Below are 17,737 nucleotides of genomic sequence, written 5' to 3'. Positions count from 1 at the left end.
CATTGACAAAGGAGAGGGACAGAAGCAAATTAAAGAAAATTGGGCAGAAAGGGGGCAGAGCTTTATGCCCATATCCTGAATGCAGCATGTCTCAAAGAGACAGCGCAAGTGCTTCCTAGGCGAGACCTAAAAAGCACACATAGGGCATCATTATGAGATCCTCAGTTTCAGGTGTAAGGAAATAGATAGGCGGCAAAGGGGTCAGAGTCTCTAATTTTGATTAGTATCCTTGCATCTAAGTACGATGGGCATGAGATAGTCCAGTGTAATAAGGAATATCTTGCAGGCCTACAAATATTGGCATTTAAATTCACATGTTTTTCTCCCTAACAGTTAAAATACCACCCACAAATCCACATACGATTACCAACAGTAGGACATGTGGTAAATAGGTATGGGGCCTTTCAGTAAACATGATGGTGAGTAGTGGCAGGTGGGTAGATGGGGGGATGCAAAGCAGAATAAGGGACACAATGGGAAGCTTTGCCTGCTCTGCCCATCCTTTTCTGACGTCACTTTAGAGCTCTGTTATCACGAGGTCTCTCTGCACGGCATAAGGCTGTTCCTACGCACTGGGGAGGGTGGCAAGGCATGGCATGCAGGGCATAGATACCCATGTGTCAGCCTTGGGCTCTGCCAATGCCCAGGACAGTTTCTTGTTTCCTGCAGGTAGTGGGGAAAGGGGAGCGAAGATACCGGCATCCTTGGGCTTTGCCAGTACCTGGGACTGTTGCTGCAAGGGGTGAATGGTGAGGGTCGGGGATATCTGAGGGAAAGGAGGCAGGAGGAAGGTTGGACAGTTCCCCACGTAGTGCTGCTGAGGGTGTGTGGACTTTTTTGTTGCCCGCAAACAGAGCCCTGCCACCATCTCTCGTCTCCAGGTTTCTCCCGCCCAATTTTATTTTGACCTCACCCTGAGTTTGCAAACCGAGGATTACTGGGTCCAGTATTTGTGGGCCCAGACATTTTCAACCCAAAATACTAGACTACCCAAAATGACCCAGAGCAGTATAGTTTACCCCCCACCAAGGATACGGCTCCAGAGCTCCTATAATGAGCACCATTCAGGTATGAGGTACCCCTGCACCCATCCCCAAATGCATACAGGAATACTGCAAGTTGGCAACAGGTCATTAGATATTTGCTCGTCATAATTTGACGTTATTAGTTCGATAGTAGAAGAACAGTTTTAAAATAAAATTGGATTTTAAAATTCATACCAATGAGGGGAGACAAGTAGTGAGGTCACCGACTGGAAGTACATTGTTTAACTCTAAGCCCAAGATTGCCGACACTGGATCTAGAGCAGAGATGGAAAACACATAATTAGCACAATTACAACAGAAATAAGTTTTACGAAAAGAATTAAAGAGTGTGTCTCCCTCATTTGGTTCTTTTGTCTCCCCTGTCTTAACCACATCTCTTGTTCGAGGTGCTAAAGCGTCTTTAATTTTATCTGAGTTTTCTGAGCAGCAGTCTTATTGGAAAATAAATTAACATTATCAAAATGTCACCTCAATATTTCTGATGGCATTACAATGCAAAACACTGAACAAACCTTGCAACGCATGGCTCTCTAGAAACACAAATATCTGATCAAATTACCAGAGATCTGTTTGTAATTTATGTTTTCCTATCCGTTCTTCATTTATTTATCCAGCACCCAACAAGACTTCGACAATAAACATGCTACTTTCCCCAAGAGGCAATGGGAAGGAAGGAACCATTCAGTCAAATCTAATGACACACAGTCCATATAGTCCATCTTACATTTTCAGGGTCCCTTTCTTCCTCAACCAATGCTGTTTCAAATGTTCACATTACTCCTTCTTATTCAAATCCATCCCATTAAAAACAATTTACAACTACTTGCTATTCTCAGGATCCCCATGACATGAGTCACCTTCAATCAACCTAACAGTGGCTGAGTTGCTATTAAACTCTAAGTAATCCGCTGTGGCAGTGCTGAGTGATTCTTCCCTTGTGAGGTGCAGGAATTGACGGTTGTTTTCCGAGTGAGAGTATCCTAAGTAATCTGTCTACGGTATAGTAGGTAGGAGACTGGCTAATCCTATGATTTGGTTGATTCTAACATGCATATTGTTGCAGGCACACCATATGTCCACAAGCTGCCAGTGCAGTAGTCAGACACTTAGCGCTTGGACATTAGACGTGGCTAATGTGTAGGGTGGAGGAGGAGTGGTCCAGTGCTGTGCTTAGGACAGAGTTAAAATCGACCCCTAAGAGAAACAGGATCCCACTTCAACCAGACTTTGAGGTACACAGTTCATGGAGAACAAGGACTGCTCCGTTGTGGGGGTGTATATTGCCCCTAATAGGAGCTGGTGACCATTTAGGTGACCTTGTATTACACATACCAACCCACAGTGTCCACCACAACCTCATCTGCCACACAAGGGGTCCCTGGCTTCACCCAGATCAGTACTCCTCAGGCATAGGAGGAATATTCAGTGGCAAATACATGGCCTCACCAATGCCTTCAAAGTCAGCAGGCTTCAGCTAGTGTCAAGTATATCTCCTGCAGTAGTGCTATATGGGCAGATCTACGTTTGAGGTATGAGTACACAGCATAACAGCGTGAGAATGTGTGCATGCCTCACAAATTCCAGGTGAGGGTCATGTGGAAAATGTGCTAAAGCCAAGTATACTGATAAGTTGCATAGGGCTAGGGTTCCCATTACATGCAGTGACACTGTTGGGTGAGGGTGACTGGGTGGTTCGGGCACTCCAGTGCAACCTTTCAGAACTTGGGAAATAAAAAAAACAGAACATAAAGTAATATCAGAGTAGAAGAACAACAGGTATCTGCCCAAACTGCCAAACTACCTGTAACAAATACTGGCCTTATAGGCTGGTTAAAGGTAGCATGGGCGAAGACACAAAAGCCAAAGATGCATAGTCCCTTATGTGTAGGATGCAAAGATACCAACTGTAATTGTGTGCAAAGTGTATGGACTTCCAGTATAACAGATAGGTGGAACCCCATAATGGTCGGGATGTCAGCTGCTGCAATGTAAGAAAGATCTGCACTTACATATAGGAAACAACACAAGAATAAATCAACTGGCAGTGAAGCATGAATCTCTACATGATTGAGTGCTACCGGGAATTCATATAATGTCATCTGCAGTTTGTGGAGTAACATCAGATGGGGCCAGTGAGTCTGCTTTAGCTGGCAAACTACCACAGGTGCTATCATCACTGAAGGACTTCATTGCACTCACATCGAGGTCCGGACTCTGGACATGATCTCCCATCGTGGATCAAAGCCTGGCTTCACTCTAAGACTACTTGATCCAGGTTCGGTGCAGCGCTAAGCGGAGACCTCTCGCTGCATCTTGGGATCTTGTCATCTCAGTGGGTGGGGGTCACAAAGTCACAAGTAGGGCAGATTCCATCCAGTCCCATGCCTCCTTGGAGGAGTTGAAGAAATGCGCAGTCCCATCAACTACTATGCAGAGACGAGCAGTGAAGTTAGGGAACAGGAGCGAGTAGTGTATGTCTAACTCCTGTAGACTAAGCTTAAGGATAGAAAGGAATTCATCTGTCTCTGCACTGCCATGGGATAGTCAGGGAAGATCATGATAGAGGAATTGTCCACCTTTATCTCTTGCAATGTTCATGCCTCACGCAGGATGGAATTATGATCCCTGTAGTTCAGCAGGTGGAACAGAACAAAGTGAGCATGTTCATCAAAGAAAAAGGGTGAGAGTGCAGCATCAGACATCAGAGTATGGTCCAGGTCTCAGCGTAGGTCACTCCTTCTTGTCCCTCCACACTCTCTGGAAGACCAACTACTCGTATCTTGTTTCTTCTAAGGTGGCCCTCCGCATCTTCCACTCTGCATTCCAGAGTGATACACAATCTAAGAAGGTCTGCCACAGAGATGCTGACTTGTGGGATGTCAGTTGAAGTTCAGCCAACTTGTGCTCAACCTCATGTACTTTGTCTGCAAGCTTGAGGTGGTCTGCATGTAGTAGAGTGAAGTCTGCTGTCACTTTATCAATTCTTCTTTTAAGTGCTGTGTCTATCTGCTCTAGAGTTGCTCCAGTCTTCTACACAGCTTGTAGTATAATGCCTAACTTAGTGCCAAGAGACATATAAGTTTGTAGATTTATATAGCACAGTTTATCACGCTTGAGGGTATCCAGGCGCTGTGCATGGGCACGGAGAGATTAAGTGATTTTGCCAGAATCACGGATGTTGCACAGATATTGAGATTTGAACATGGATCGCCAGCTCCCAAGTCAGTAGATTTGCCCACTACGCCCCATCCTCTACGGAGTCAGGCAGTCCTACCGCCACCAGTTCTCCAGACGGCTGCTCCAGAGCTGATGTTTGACATGGAGTCACAAGTTGGGTGCCTGAGCTCAGGCTGGCCATGTGCAACTGGCTAGTGTTGGATGGGGTGCACCTAGGGTCTTCTCGCCCTGTCCCGCGGCCAGGCCTGATGACTAGGTAGGTTGAGGGCAACACAGTAATTGATGTTTACCAGGGGCTGAAACTGGCACCACTGGAAAAGGACAGCTTGCAAGCACCCTTTCCGCATGCAATGGGGCGCCGCAGCATGAACAGCCTAAAAAGGCAACAGGCAGCAGCTCCCACCAAGAAACAGAGAAGGTGCAGCAGAATGCGGGCCTCTTTCTGTGTGTCAGGTGGGCAGTAATGGTGGTACAGCACAAGCAGCCCCCGTTGTGTAATCAGCTGCATCTGCAGGGTGAGGGTGCAGGCATCAATGTGTGATCTTGGCTTTTGCTTCACCGGGCTCCTGCAGTGTTCCCCCTGTTGACACCGCTTGCTAACACCTATAGAGTCATTGAGGTGTCATAGCACAAGCAGCCCTGTGATGCTCCTTTCTCCACCCCACCAGTTTCCACCATTTTGAGGACTGGTTGTCGGGCAAGTGGCTGATCAGCAGCCTCCACTACTCCGCAGGCTAGCCAAGCTACAATATCAGAATAAGGGGTTCCTTGGTCAGCTACAGAGGGAAGAAACATAGTTATGCCCTCCAGCGAGTCATGCCCAGTAATGTTTTGCGCTGAGATATCTGGCGCCACACCTAGCGCATAGGTTGCTGTGGTTACCAGTCTCCTCAGGGGCCCCGTGTCTTACCGTAGGAGAAAAGATTCTGGTTTCCAAGGATAGCTAGAGTGGTGCAAGTGCAGGTGACAGATGCTTGGGAGGTATGGCCACAAGGCACAACACCAGGCCAGACAGGATAGTCAGGAGGTATGTGTGAATGCACTCAAAGCCAGGCGTCAACACCCACAAGGGCCGCAGATCACACCTATTATTCACAAGATGCCTGGGAACATCACCTCCATGCACTTGCCCTGGTGAGAGCTCTTCCTAGGGGCTGCTCAAAGGCTGCAGCAGCTTAAATGGCAGGGCCTGAGTCCAATCTGCCCCTTGGCCCTACCCTTCAACTCACAAGCTGGCGCTCGATCAAGATACCTGGTAGGAGATAAGCCTCACTGGAAGTAAACCAGCAGCTGCAGCCAAATACAGTTGAAATCAAGGCTGTGGTGCAACCCTAGCCTGGTGCGGCCCACAAGTCCCAGATAGGCTGTGTCATAGGCTATGGGCCAAACTGCAACTTCCAATACAGAGAACACCCCCAGCACCTCAGGTCTTCAACAGGTGTCCTGGGCTGCCAGAGATATTCATAGCCAACCCACATCTCAGCCATGTCACCCATGCCCCCGCACCATTACACCGGTGATCAGGTGCGGCGCTCAGTCACTTACGGGCATGGGGTCCCAAGTTGGCCCGACAGGCAGCGGAGGGTGTCTGGTCTGTATCAAGGCAGAAAGTGGTGCAAATCGCCTCACTTCCGGAGACTGAGCTTAGGCTAGATATGACCTCTAGGCTCATAGCAGGCACCACAGCTGGTGGGCTGGTACATGAAAGGACAGCAGTCCCGCAGGATACCGCAGGATCCTACAGGATCCAGTCTCACCTGATACAGTTGGATTCAGCAGGCAGTAGCTTATACACCCTCCTGCCAAGCAGGCACAGCTCTATTGCTCTCCAGTGGTCAAGCCATGGCACCAGGTTGAGCCTGTTTAGAACTTCACCAGTAGTTGCCATAGCGGTCAGCCCCTTGTGTGTATCATCAGGCAAGTTGGGGGGAAACACAGCCATCAGCCAGTACCTATCCACTTCGCCGGAGAAAGTTGTGGCAACAGCCACCCTTAGCCTGCCTCCATGTGGGTGTAGGCAGTAGCAGAGTTCTCACCACAAAGTCGGCCTCTGATGTCATTGGTCCGATAGCAGCATTGAATCGTAGGGGGTAGTGATGGGAAGCAGATGAACATGGCAGATTGCACATTTTGGCCCGGATAATGCGAGAGCCTCTTGAGAGCGCGCTTACCATCTTGGCCTTGCTAGCCACGCCCAGAGATCTATTTGCAATGATCGCTCAGTAAAATGTATTAGTAACCAGCAAAATAACACTCTAAACAATCTTCGCAGAATGTAGTTGTAAGGCTAAGTTGCACCTTGTGTGGGATTTCTATGCAGCAGGTTGAATATTGTTTTTGAGCTTGTTTGCTTTATGTCAAAGGTAAAAAATACTAAGGATAATTTCAGCTGGATTGGTTGGGGGATGCATTCACAGAAACACCATACACAAAATGTTTCCAGAGTTTATTCGGAGCAAACGGATCTCAACATATAACAATACAATCTCTCTCACAGTGCCCTGCCACAAAATGAAACCTCCTCCCCCCACACGCACAGAATGTAATGAGGGCGCCCTGAGTCTCCCGCAGCTCACAGATATTCATTGGCCTTGAGCTGAATGAAGGGCCCCTGAGGGGATGGGGCACCTGGTGCCCCACAGGGGCTCAAGAGGCCTGTGGTATACCCCTGCTTCTTCACTCTTTCACTCTTTCACTCTCGCTCTCTTTCTTTCTTTATCTCTCTTAAAAAAGACATATCCACCAAGTTGATAACGTGGAAGCGTGCTTTCTCAACACTGTTTGATGGTGCACACACGTGGTACAGATCAGGCGGCTATGGGCAGACCTTATTCCAGTTAGTCCCTGCCTATTTGAGAATCGCCATTCACCCCAGAATTTTTTTGCAGGATATTGTTTTTGTTATATTATATCAGTGGGTTACACAACCTCTTTTTCAGAAGATACATTGTGATCATGGGATCCCAATGCAAATACTGGAGGAAATCGAGTGTTAAGGTTCAGGTATGCTCAAATATCAGCCTGGGCTACAACACTGAGCCAATATAAGTGGAAGGAAAGCAGTCAAGAGCTGGGGGTGATCAATTCCTCACCAGGACCAGCGGCTAAGAAAGTGACATGGGGGTACAATGAATTGAGAGACATTACTGAGGAAGACAAGAACCTGCAAAGCATTCTGGGAGAGATGGTTGCAGTGCATGAGATACAGGATTGCTGAAAAGCATCGGCTAAAACTTCCTATAAAATAATGAAAACGGTGCCATTCAGGAGGACCCATTATTTTTTTAGGTATTGCCTATGCAGCACGCATGCGCTAAATGGATAAAGACCTTTAGCAATCGCTTCGGATTTTCACCCAAAAAACGTGCACGAGTTGCATTGCCTTCAATGGCAACGCGTGCACCTTTGGCGATTCCCTTGCGGGAGCGAGCTTGACACTATATTTTTGTAATTAATTTGCAAACACATGGTACCCGTGGCTCCCTCCTGCAAGGGAAACTAACCAGGTTATAGTGCCAAAGAACTGTGAACCTGACACTTAACACCTATTCTTGATTTTCTGTCAAAATTGAATTCTTGGTGGTCATAAACGGTTCGTGTGTTAGCAATCCTTTTTGCAATGGAAAAGTGCTTAGCGATAGCAGAACACATTGATTGACGTTTTCATGACTGTATATATTGGTTAGTAATCTGTACTCGCAGGTTGGGATCAGAAGCATTTAGTAATCCCAGCCATGTTAAAAAGCACCTGGGTAGTTCATCGCCTCCTTCACTGCCGCTTCCTAGCAGTGTGCACTGGCTGGGGAGCCGGGTGAGCGGAAGAGGTTGCTGCCGCTTCTTTTGAATAACAGGGCGTCGGTTCATCACAGCTCAGGAAGGGGACAGGTTGGACGGGAGGGGATTTGGCAGGCAGAGGGAAAACAGATTTAACTGCTCTTACTCCTCAGAATAAGCTTTCAGCAAGTATGCGTACACACACGGCTGCTTACACACCCTAGAGAAAGAAAATATGGTTCAGGAGTGGTGGGGTCATCATACCAGCGCATAGCAGATGCTGCTCTCAGACAGAGAGAGAAAAGTGATTTTGTTTGTTGCAGTTTTATGTAGCGCGAGCTCGACCCAAAGGTATTAGAGCGCTTACATTGGCACCAGTTGCATTAAAGGCAGACACATTCATATTTGTTTTCCAGGCAGGGGAGATTAAGTGATTTATTTGCCCAGAATCACAGGATGCTTGAGCCAATGCCAAACTCGAACCTGGTCCCCAGCTTCAAAGTCAGCTGCTCTAGCCCTTAATGGTAGACCGTGTGCTGGCGTCCTGCAGGCAAGACACAGTGATGGAAACACCACTGTCCAGAGTGCAGTCCCACAATTTATGACAACTAGTTTATTGTAAGAGCGGGGAAATTAAAATACTGACCAGGAAGATTATGGGGCATATTATCAAGGGGGTTTATCTCTGCTTTTTTGGCTTTAAAAGACAAGAAAGCGGAGATAAAATTATCTCCCTATTACCTAGCTGTCGCTAACACAAGTTAGCGAAAGCTAGTAGGAGATAGCGACCATCTTGGGCCCCGCTTTTCATGTCAGTGAAATTTATCACTAATGACATGCAAAGTAGGCGTGCCAAAATGTTAGCGACTGGAAACAGTCGCTAACATCGCTATCTCCTATTACCAACTTTTGGAGATATTCGCGCTAAGCGCGAATATCTCCAAAAGCTAACACCTGCCCCTGAGCAGTTCTTAGCCATGTTATCCGATGGTAGGTGGATAACATGGCTAAGAGCATTAGCTCGGTAATGCATGAATATCGCGGACTTTTCAGCGATATTTATGCATTTCGGCCGATTTTGATCGCTTAGGAGTTAAACCTTGATATTAGCAAGGTTCCTAAGCGATAAAAATCGCCGCAGCTCAGCGATAAAAATATTGCCGCTAAGCCAACATAGCGATAATTATCGCTAGTTGTTTGTAATATGCCCCTATATTCGGGTACATAACGTGTCTCGGTATTTGCAACAGAACTGAACTGCTGGGGCGCACAGATGGAGGATGTTAGCACTTGGAAATGTGAGAAGTTTGAAAAGGGAATGGAGAGGTTAACTGGAATTACTTTAGTGTGGAAGTCCAGAGAAGGGGTCGGATGAGGAAGTGCACCCGTTCTTTCAAAGGGAAAGTTATCAATCTCTGGTTCAATCACGATGACTTACTTGAACAGTCAGGGCACAGGGAGCTTCTGAGAAAGGTTCTCTTATGAACTCTTGAAGTAAGAACAGGAAAAACTGCTAAAGCCGGCTTGTGTTTGTTACAAAAATGGCTCCTTTTGTGAGCACAGAAAAATTATATTTTTGTGGCAACAACACAGAAGTCGTTTTAGGTACCTCTGACGCATGGATAAACAATGTTGACCAGCAACTCTAGTCGTTTTGCCTTCTCACTTTCACTCTCACCATGCCAGAAAAACATGGTTGCAAATGAAGTGAGAATACTCTGTCCCTGGTCATCAGCCTTCCTAAAGTAGCAAGCAAGAACAAACCAAAATGGAGCCCTGCCTAAAAACGTCCTTGCGCTTATCAGAATCTTCTTACTCACCCCTCTCACCAATGTAATCCACAAAATAGAAGAGGTCAGAAAAATGCTAACAGTTCCTCAAAGAATTTCTAAGGGCAGCCTGTCTCTAACTTCCCTCAATTCAGTGTCTGGGTCTTGCTAAACAGGGGCCACTGGTCAAAGCAACCTTACTCACAATGCAGACAGTCTCATATTTTTATGTATGAGATACGTAACTGTGTGTACACACACACACACACACACAGTCTCAGCTCAAGGGTCTTACTGTTCCAAGGCAGCAGCACTTCTACACGAGTGTGACAAGGCCAAACTCCCTCCTAGAACAGAAAAGGTCTGCTTATAAATATTAATAATTTAAATAGTCGTCACCACCATTTTATCTAAACAGCCAAGAAAGCAGAACACGTTCTGGGCCTTGGCTTTGCTATGGACAGGCATGTGCCTCTAGTCACCTGCTAGATAAGCGTACTAGCAGGAGGAACAAAATAAAATGTTTTGCATGCTGTCAGGTTACTCCAGTGTAACGTGCAGGGAACATTTTTGTCCCAAACGTGTATCAAAATGAAGTTTTGACTACACTAATGCTCTCAGGCTCTGGTAGTAAATGGCAATGCCCCCATGTTCTATCGCTTTGTAACCATGGACTGGCCTGTGACCTGGAGGGGCAAAATATGAGTTCTTCTGTACATGTAATATGGTTACAGAACAATTATGTAGTTTTATGTAACAATCTGAATGACATTTGAATTAAAGTAGCCACCCACAGTGACCACTGCTATATTCAAAATAATGCCCCACCTTCTTGAAGGAACTAAAGAACCCATGCACTCCATACTGTGGGTGATGAATCACCTCCACTGTACTCCACCTGAACTACAAGGAATTAACGTGGAAGGGCACCTTAGTAGGCATAATCTTGAGCAACACCTGTCACAACTCTCAGGAAATGCTAATTATATGGTAATTTGTTAACATAAAAATACATTTTAAAAATATTTTAATTGTAACACATTGATGCCGGTCATTCAGCTCTGGATAGCCAAACTACATGCCAATACTGACTGAAAGTTCAGCCCGAGCACAATTAAAACACTGTTTGGGTTCCTGTATCCGTCTATCAAAAACCTCGGATGCCAAAAAAAACTAACAAGCATTGGCATAGCCAATAGATCTCGCTTTTGGGACCTTATAAGTATTTAGTTATGCAGCACGATATCCTTGGTGCAACAACATCAACTGTTGCATGGCTAAACACTTTTTGAGTAATACAGACCTCGTAGGATGTGCATTAGATGACAGCTGACCGTTCAGTGAAATAAGCACCTGAGGGTTCGAATATAAAGATACAGAGCCGTAAGCCTGAAGATGTGGGGGATATTACCCACAGGATTGTATGTAACAGATAGTCAAATCAAAACTTTAAGCATTTAAAGAATGTTGTCCATTTAAGAAACAAAAAAAAAGGATGGATCAGTGAGTTAAACTTTCCCGCATGACATATGCAGGCTGTGGTTCAAAACATGACTAACCCACCCAGCCTTCCATGGGTACACTGAGTACGACTAGGCTGGAAAATACTGACATCTGTCATCTGCATCAATTAGAATTTCCAAAAACGTGGTATTAAGCTGTATATAAAAAAAGAAAAGAAAAATAATCATTAATCCCCTATTCAGAATTTGGGTCAAAATGAGAATTTAGAAAGGCAAATATATAGGACGTCGCAATGGCAGGTGACTTTAGTCACTAGGATAGTTGCTTGGAAATAAACTGATCAGTTTTTGCATCACAATATATCTTGCGCTTGTAATGTGCCAGTACCATTTGTCCTTAAAGTGCAAAAAAACAAACATTTTGAGATTAGGACATTGCTGCATCTGCCAGACATCCGCTGCCTTTTCAATGTGTTTAACCAGCAGAAGACAATGGCTTCTTCTAGTGAGATGTCTCGTGGGTTGAGCGATCCCTTTGTAAGGGTATATGTGTAGGCCACATAGGCCCCTGGTTAATGCATAATGTGCGATAACTGTGTATGACCTTCAGATCATAGTTTTAATCCACATTTTACACACCAGTGTCGAAGTCAGATACTGAACTGTATGCAGACTACCCATCATCTCAGAGGCTTGACTGGCGATAGCATGACTGTGTGTCTCAATCAATTGATCAAATTTACCATGGATAATGATTGCTTTGTATGGGCCGAATGTTTTTCAATTATATACTGATATATTTTTCAGTGTGCGGTGGCCCATAGCACTGGTGTCACAAAGTTCCCCAACTGCATAATGTCAGTCCCTCAGCATGCCTCGATTGTAAATTGTCTTCTAGGAGTAATCCTAATATTTACTACTCTTTCAAGACATCTGATATCTCCAAAATATCCAAGCACCTATTCAAATCAGGGCCCATCTCCTTTAAAATCCTCTACCCACCCGGGTCTCTTGAAATATGCTTTGAATTTTTTTAAATGTAAGGCACTGTGTCATTTACTGGAAATGCTGATATAATTGATCAATATCACTACACATGCAAAGGGAAACTCAAAACTGAGGACTTAATTTTCTCTCATACCAACCCAAGCTGAACAGAAACTTTCTTAAAAGAATTGAGGATTTCTTGAGCATCATAAGCGTTTGGCAACTTATCTGTAACGAGTTCCTCTATTGCAGGCATATTATTGTCAGCATTATGATTCAGTCTACAGATGATAACCCTGCTCAATTTGATCTCCAGTTCTCAAATCTACACAGTGCCAGAGTGAAGTGACCCTTCTACCCTCTTCCCCAACCTGCATTGCTTCCCTTGCTCATTAACTCTCAGCCTGCAAATAACCTGCACGTTTGCCCATCCTCACGATCCTCACTACTGTAGCCCTTACATCCCCTGGAAAATATGCATACTCTCTCTTCCTTAGCAACCTCACTCGGGAGCTCCATGGTACACTTGCTGAACCTTTGAGCATATCTACCAATCCAAAACCACAACACATCTCAGTTTCCACTGGAGTCTCAACTTCCACATAGCGGTGCAAAGATTGCTTGAAACCTGAACTCAGACTTGTGCTTTCTCCTATCTATTCTTTTCATGTTCCCTCATGTCCTTATCCTCCACTTGCCTCCCCTCCATTTTTACATGTGAAAGCCTTTCCTACTACCACTTCCTCTACTCCTGTTCCACTGTTACTCAAGATCCCCAACACACCCTCTAGGTTTCACCTCTAATCATGATTCTACCACGAGAGTCAAGAAGGCCTCAGGTCTTTCACTGGTAGCATTTGGGGAACCCACACTCAGCCTCTGCCCTAAAAATGAGGACTCATTCCACTATTCCAGATTGTTTAAGTGTCCCTAGAATGTCCCCACAGGCTTGCACTCCCTCAAATAACTGAATTTCGAAACCACTGACACCTGATCTATATCTTGACATATTCTGTTTTCTCACATAATTTTGCTAACAAAACTAGCATTATGATTCAGCTCTCCTTTACCTTATTGAACATTCGTTCAACCTGATGTCACAAGATTGCTTATCACCATCACCTAACAACTGGTGTATTTTTCGGCATACTGTTACAATATCAATCCCCTTACCTAGAGATCAGGGCAGCACATCTCCTTTAAGGATACTTAAGATCTCCTGAAATATTATGACTTTCAATGTTATTCCCTGATTTAGCTGTCACCTTCACTGATGACACCATATCTCTTCTGGTCACCCAGAAACAAAGGCTTCCACATAAAAAAAGATGAATAAGGACTGTGGGTCACAATAACTTCATTCAAATTCAGCTATAAGCTACTCACACACCTCTCTTTCTCCCACTTGGTGCCAAACTGTGGAATGCTCTCCCGCCGGACCTCAGAGGGCAGCAAAATAAACACATTTTTATGAAAAAGCTGAAGACCTGGTTATTTCCATCTAGCCATTAAGGGGCCTTTTTGTCTTTTACCTCTGCTCTTATCGTCAGCACGGGGAAGCCTCCGGGTAGCCAAGCCCTATATAAATCACTTTCTTATTAAAATTCTCTCTTAAAGGATCAATTATTCTCAACAATGGTTGGCACACAACTGAAGATCTGTGGCAATTTAGGGCCTGGGACCAGATGTATGTAGTCTGCACTTTGCAATACCTTAATTGTGAATCACAAGGATTTGTAATTAAGAAATAGCAAAATGCAATGTATGAAGGTGTATAGTACACCTTTTGCGATTCCTAAGGGGAAGCAAATGACCTACCTTATGAATTTTAATGAGTTAGGTCCCAATTTTCTACCCCATAGGAATCACAAAAATCACCGAGACGGTGGCCTGCTTAGATCAGCCGACCCCCACGTCCGTGAATTCTTTTCAATAAAGCAGTCCTTTTTTTTGTAAAGCAGCCCGTTTTCCTTAAAGGGAAAACAAGATGCTTTACAAAACGAAAAATGAAAAGTTTTCTTTTAATTTTTTAAGAGCAGGCAGGGGTCTGCGGGACCACTGCCTGCTCCGAAAAATAGTTTTACAAACAATCCTAAAGGGGAAGGGGTCCCTTGGGGACCCCTTCCCATTTGCAAATGGGTTACCACCTGCTTGAAGTAGGTAGTAATATGCAAATGTTTTGCGACCGCAATTGTGGTCACAAAACATTCATACATACTGATGCGATTCAGTATTAGGAAGGGACACCCTAAACACGCTCCTCCCTAATACCAATTTGCGAACCCATTTTGCGATTCAGTAACAGGTTACGGAATCAGAAAATTGGGTTTGCTGCATCGGAAAAGCAATTTTTGCATTCGCAAACGGGCAGATTCTGCGAATCTGGCCTTTTGCGAACGCAAAAATGCTTGCTACATCTGCCCTTTGGTCTGATGACAACTGTTAGATCGTCTGAGAGGCTGTATGTGTAGCATTCGTTTATTGCCATTCAATTGTTAAAATAATTTCTGTACTTCATATGCTCATCTGCAATTGTGTTCTTATTTGAATTTTGCAGTACAGAGGAGCAGACCCCCGTCATTCCATTTTGTATACTGGGCTAGTTTTTTGCGGCCCAATGGTAACTCAAGTATAAGGGCATTGGGATTGCGCTCACGACTACCATTTTAGGTTTGGTGACCTGATGGCTGGCCGCCAAGATTCTTAGTCGCTTTCTTCTTTTTGGCTTTCACTCATGGTCAGTGGTCTAGCTTCGGTAGAGGATATCCCAACCCTATATTAACACAGCCAATGAGCAGATGTTTTTGTAGGTCTGATGACCACAGTTAGATGGTGTGAGAGGCTGTATGTGTAACATTATTTTATTGCTATTCAATTCTTAAAAAAACTTTGTGTTCTGGTTTGAATTTGACAGCAACGGGCACTTTAACGTTGTGTTTACAGCGTTGTACCTTCCCAAGCTAATGTTAATACATTTGTACTCCTGTTTGGTTGGGGGTTAAGATTGCTGATTTTTCCCTGTGCATACTGTGCTGCACTAGCACTCTGAGAAGAGGCTTGGCCGTGGGGATTCCAAATAATTTTCGTATTTTTAGCTGCCATCTTGAGGTCAACGGTCTAGCTTCTTCAGGCTTGTTATGTTGGGTATGTTGGCCCAACGAACCGTGCACAGTCCACTTAGTGCTATGCACCTGAACAGATGATGTTTATTTAACTAACAATAAATTCACTATTTAATTTATTTGCCTCTATTTATTTTTAAACATTTTAATCTTCTTTTCATCTGTATGTTTCCATATTAGGACATTGTTTTTCATGAATTACATTTCATTCATAAACCAAAAAACATTATTGTTACATTTCTTGTTACATTTAACAATATAATATGCTGTACAATTTCTGTCAAATGACCGGTGCCCAATGCATTTCGGCACTACCAAGGTGCCTTCATCAGGGGAGGATCTGTTCTTCTGTTGCTAAATCCTTTTTACCACAGATCTCGAGTCTTGAGAATTAACCTGTTGTTCCAGCATAATAGCGATATCTGTTAAATGCGTCCAATGAACATTCTCTTCTGTCTCAACACTGCTCTCCGCGTAAACAAGACCTGCGATCCCGACGGCAGATAGTCGGGATAGCAGGTCTTGTTTACGCGGAGAGCAGTGTTGAGACAGAAGAGAATGTTCATTGGACGCATTTAACAGATATCGCTATTATGCTGGAACAACAGGTTAATTCTCAAGACTCGAGATCTGTGGTAAAAAGGATTTAGCAACAGAAGAACAGATCCTCCCCTGATGAAGGCACCTTGGTAGTGCCGAAATGCATTGGGCACCGGTCATTTGACAGAAATTGTACAGCATATTATATTGTTAAATGTAACAAGAAATGTAACAATAATGTTTTTTGGTTTATGAATGAAATGTAATTCATGAAAAAACAATGTCCTAATATGGAAACATACAGATGAAAAGAAGATTAAAATGTTTAAAAATAAATAGAGGCAAATAAATTAAATAGTGAATTTATTGTTAGTTAAATAAACATCAACTGTTCAGGTGCATAGCACTAAGTGGATTGTGCACGGTTCGTTGGGCCAACATACCCAACATAACAAGCGTGTCATACCCCAGGGACTGACAACCCCTTAGAACCGTAGCACCAACTATTAAAACGTAAAGATAATTGGTGAACTGGAGTGCTCCCTAACACAGAATTAAACTAGCTTCTTCAGGGGCATGTCCTCACTGTTAGGGATAGTCAAAGAGCAAGGAAAACCTTGCCGTGTATCCAGCTCTGTGCCCCTCCCTTGCATTGAGTAATTTGGAGATGGTCCCTAAAGAGCATAAAGGGACGTTTCCAACGTAAGCCGCTGCTTGACTTACTGAATCCTGTAGTGACCACACCCCCTATTTTGATTCCGGCGTTTCTGGCGTCTTCCGCGAAGAAGAGTTGTTTGTTCCTGCCCTCGAGTGAGTTTGCTGTTCCACTCCTTGCAACCCCCCAGAGCCGGAGTGCACTCCTCCCTCCTGCCCTTGAGCGAGTTGCTTTTCCGCTCCTTGCAACCCCCCGGAGCCGGAGTGCACTCTTCCCTCCTGCCCTTGTGCAAGTTGCTGTTCCGCGCCTTGCAACCCCCGGAGCCGGATGCCCTCCTCCCTCCTGCCCTTGAGCGAGATGTTGTTACGCTTTTGCAGCTCTCGGGCCGGACAACACTCCTCCTTCCCTCTCCTGAGAGAGTTGCTGTATCTCGCTCCCGTTTTACCTTGGAGCTAGTTGGCCCTCCCGCTTCCCACGTCTGAGTGTGTTGCTGTTCCACTTCAATTCTGCTCCTGGAGCCGGACGGCACACCTCCAGAGTTTTTATCCGCTCCGCTTCCGTAGTTCTTTACTCGAGAGCTGGACGGAACTTCTCTGCTCCTTTCCCTTCTGTTTAGAGGGTGGTCTGTAGTTGCGCTTGTTGCTCCATCTGCCCTCTGAGATGAACACAGTCCCCCATTCTTCTATCTGGAGTGTGGGATTATTTGACCTCCATTATTTTCTTGGAGTTAGTCTTCTCCCTAAACGTACTCCTTTTCTTGTGTCACAATGGTATGAGTGCAGTATGAGTGTATCCTTAACGGTCCTGCCCCCCTTGTAAGAAATATACACTACCAAAGACATCGTCCATTGGTGATTTCTTCTACTTGGAACTCCTATTCAAGATCCTTTTGAGAACTACCTAGGGGTAAGTGGAACACATGAGCTGAGTATACGTCAATGTTTAAGAGGGTTTCATGTATTAAGGCATTCTTGTTTATTATATATATTATCTTGTTTACAGTACCTATTATACTGCCAGACCATTATCAACAGCGCGATCACCAACGTATGGGGAGAGTAGTGGACACTCCTTGGAATATTCCCATACTTATAGAGAACAGCCATCTGTGAGTGTGTTTCAAAGTGCATTCTGGGTGCTGTCTTCTGGAAGTTCGGGGTATTCTCATCTTCTCTCCTGTGGAATCTTGGCACATACTGAGTCC

The 17,737-nt window shown here is 44.8% G+C and overlaps 1 protein-coding gene across 3 annotated transcripts in view; it reads right to left on the bottom strand.

Moving 5' to 3' along the window:
- LOC147703275 (uncharacterized) overlaps nucleotides 1–17,737 on the bottom strand; it is a 166,166-nt gene that overhangs the window by 122,551 nt on the left and 25,878 nt on the right. For all 3 annotated transcript variants that reach the window (XM_086931730.1, XM_086931732.1, XM_086931731.1), the window contains one exon: nucleotides 1,221–1,300. In XM_086931730.1, coding sequence (XP_086787856.1) covers nucleotides 1,221–1,300 — 80 coding nt within the window. The remainder of the gene's footprint in view (nucleotides 1–1,220; nucleotides 1,301–17,737) is intronic.

Source organism: Lissotriton vulgaris, chromosome 7 (assembly GCF_964263255.1).
Source record: "Lissotriton vulgaris chromosome 7, aLisVul1.2, whole genome shotgun sequence".
In the NCBI taxonomy this organism is placed as follows: Eukaryota; Metazoa; Chordata; class Amphibia; order Caudata; family Salamandridae; genus Lissotriton; species Lissotriton vulgaris.
Note: the sequence above shows the minus strand (reverse complement) of the source record. Positions and strands in the feature narration are given on the sequence as shown.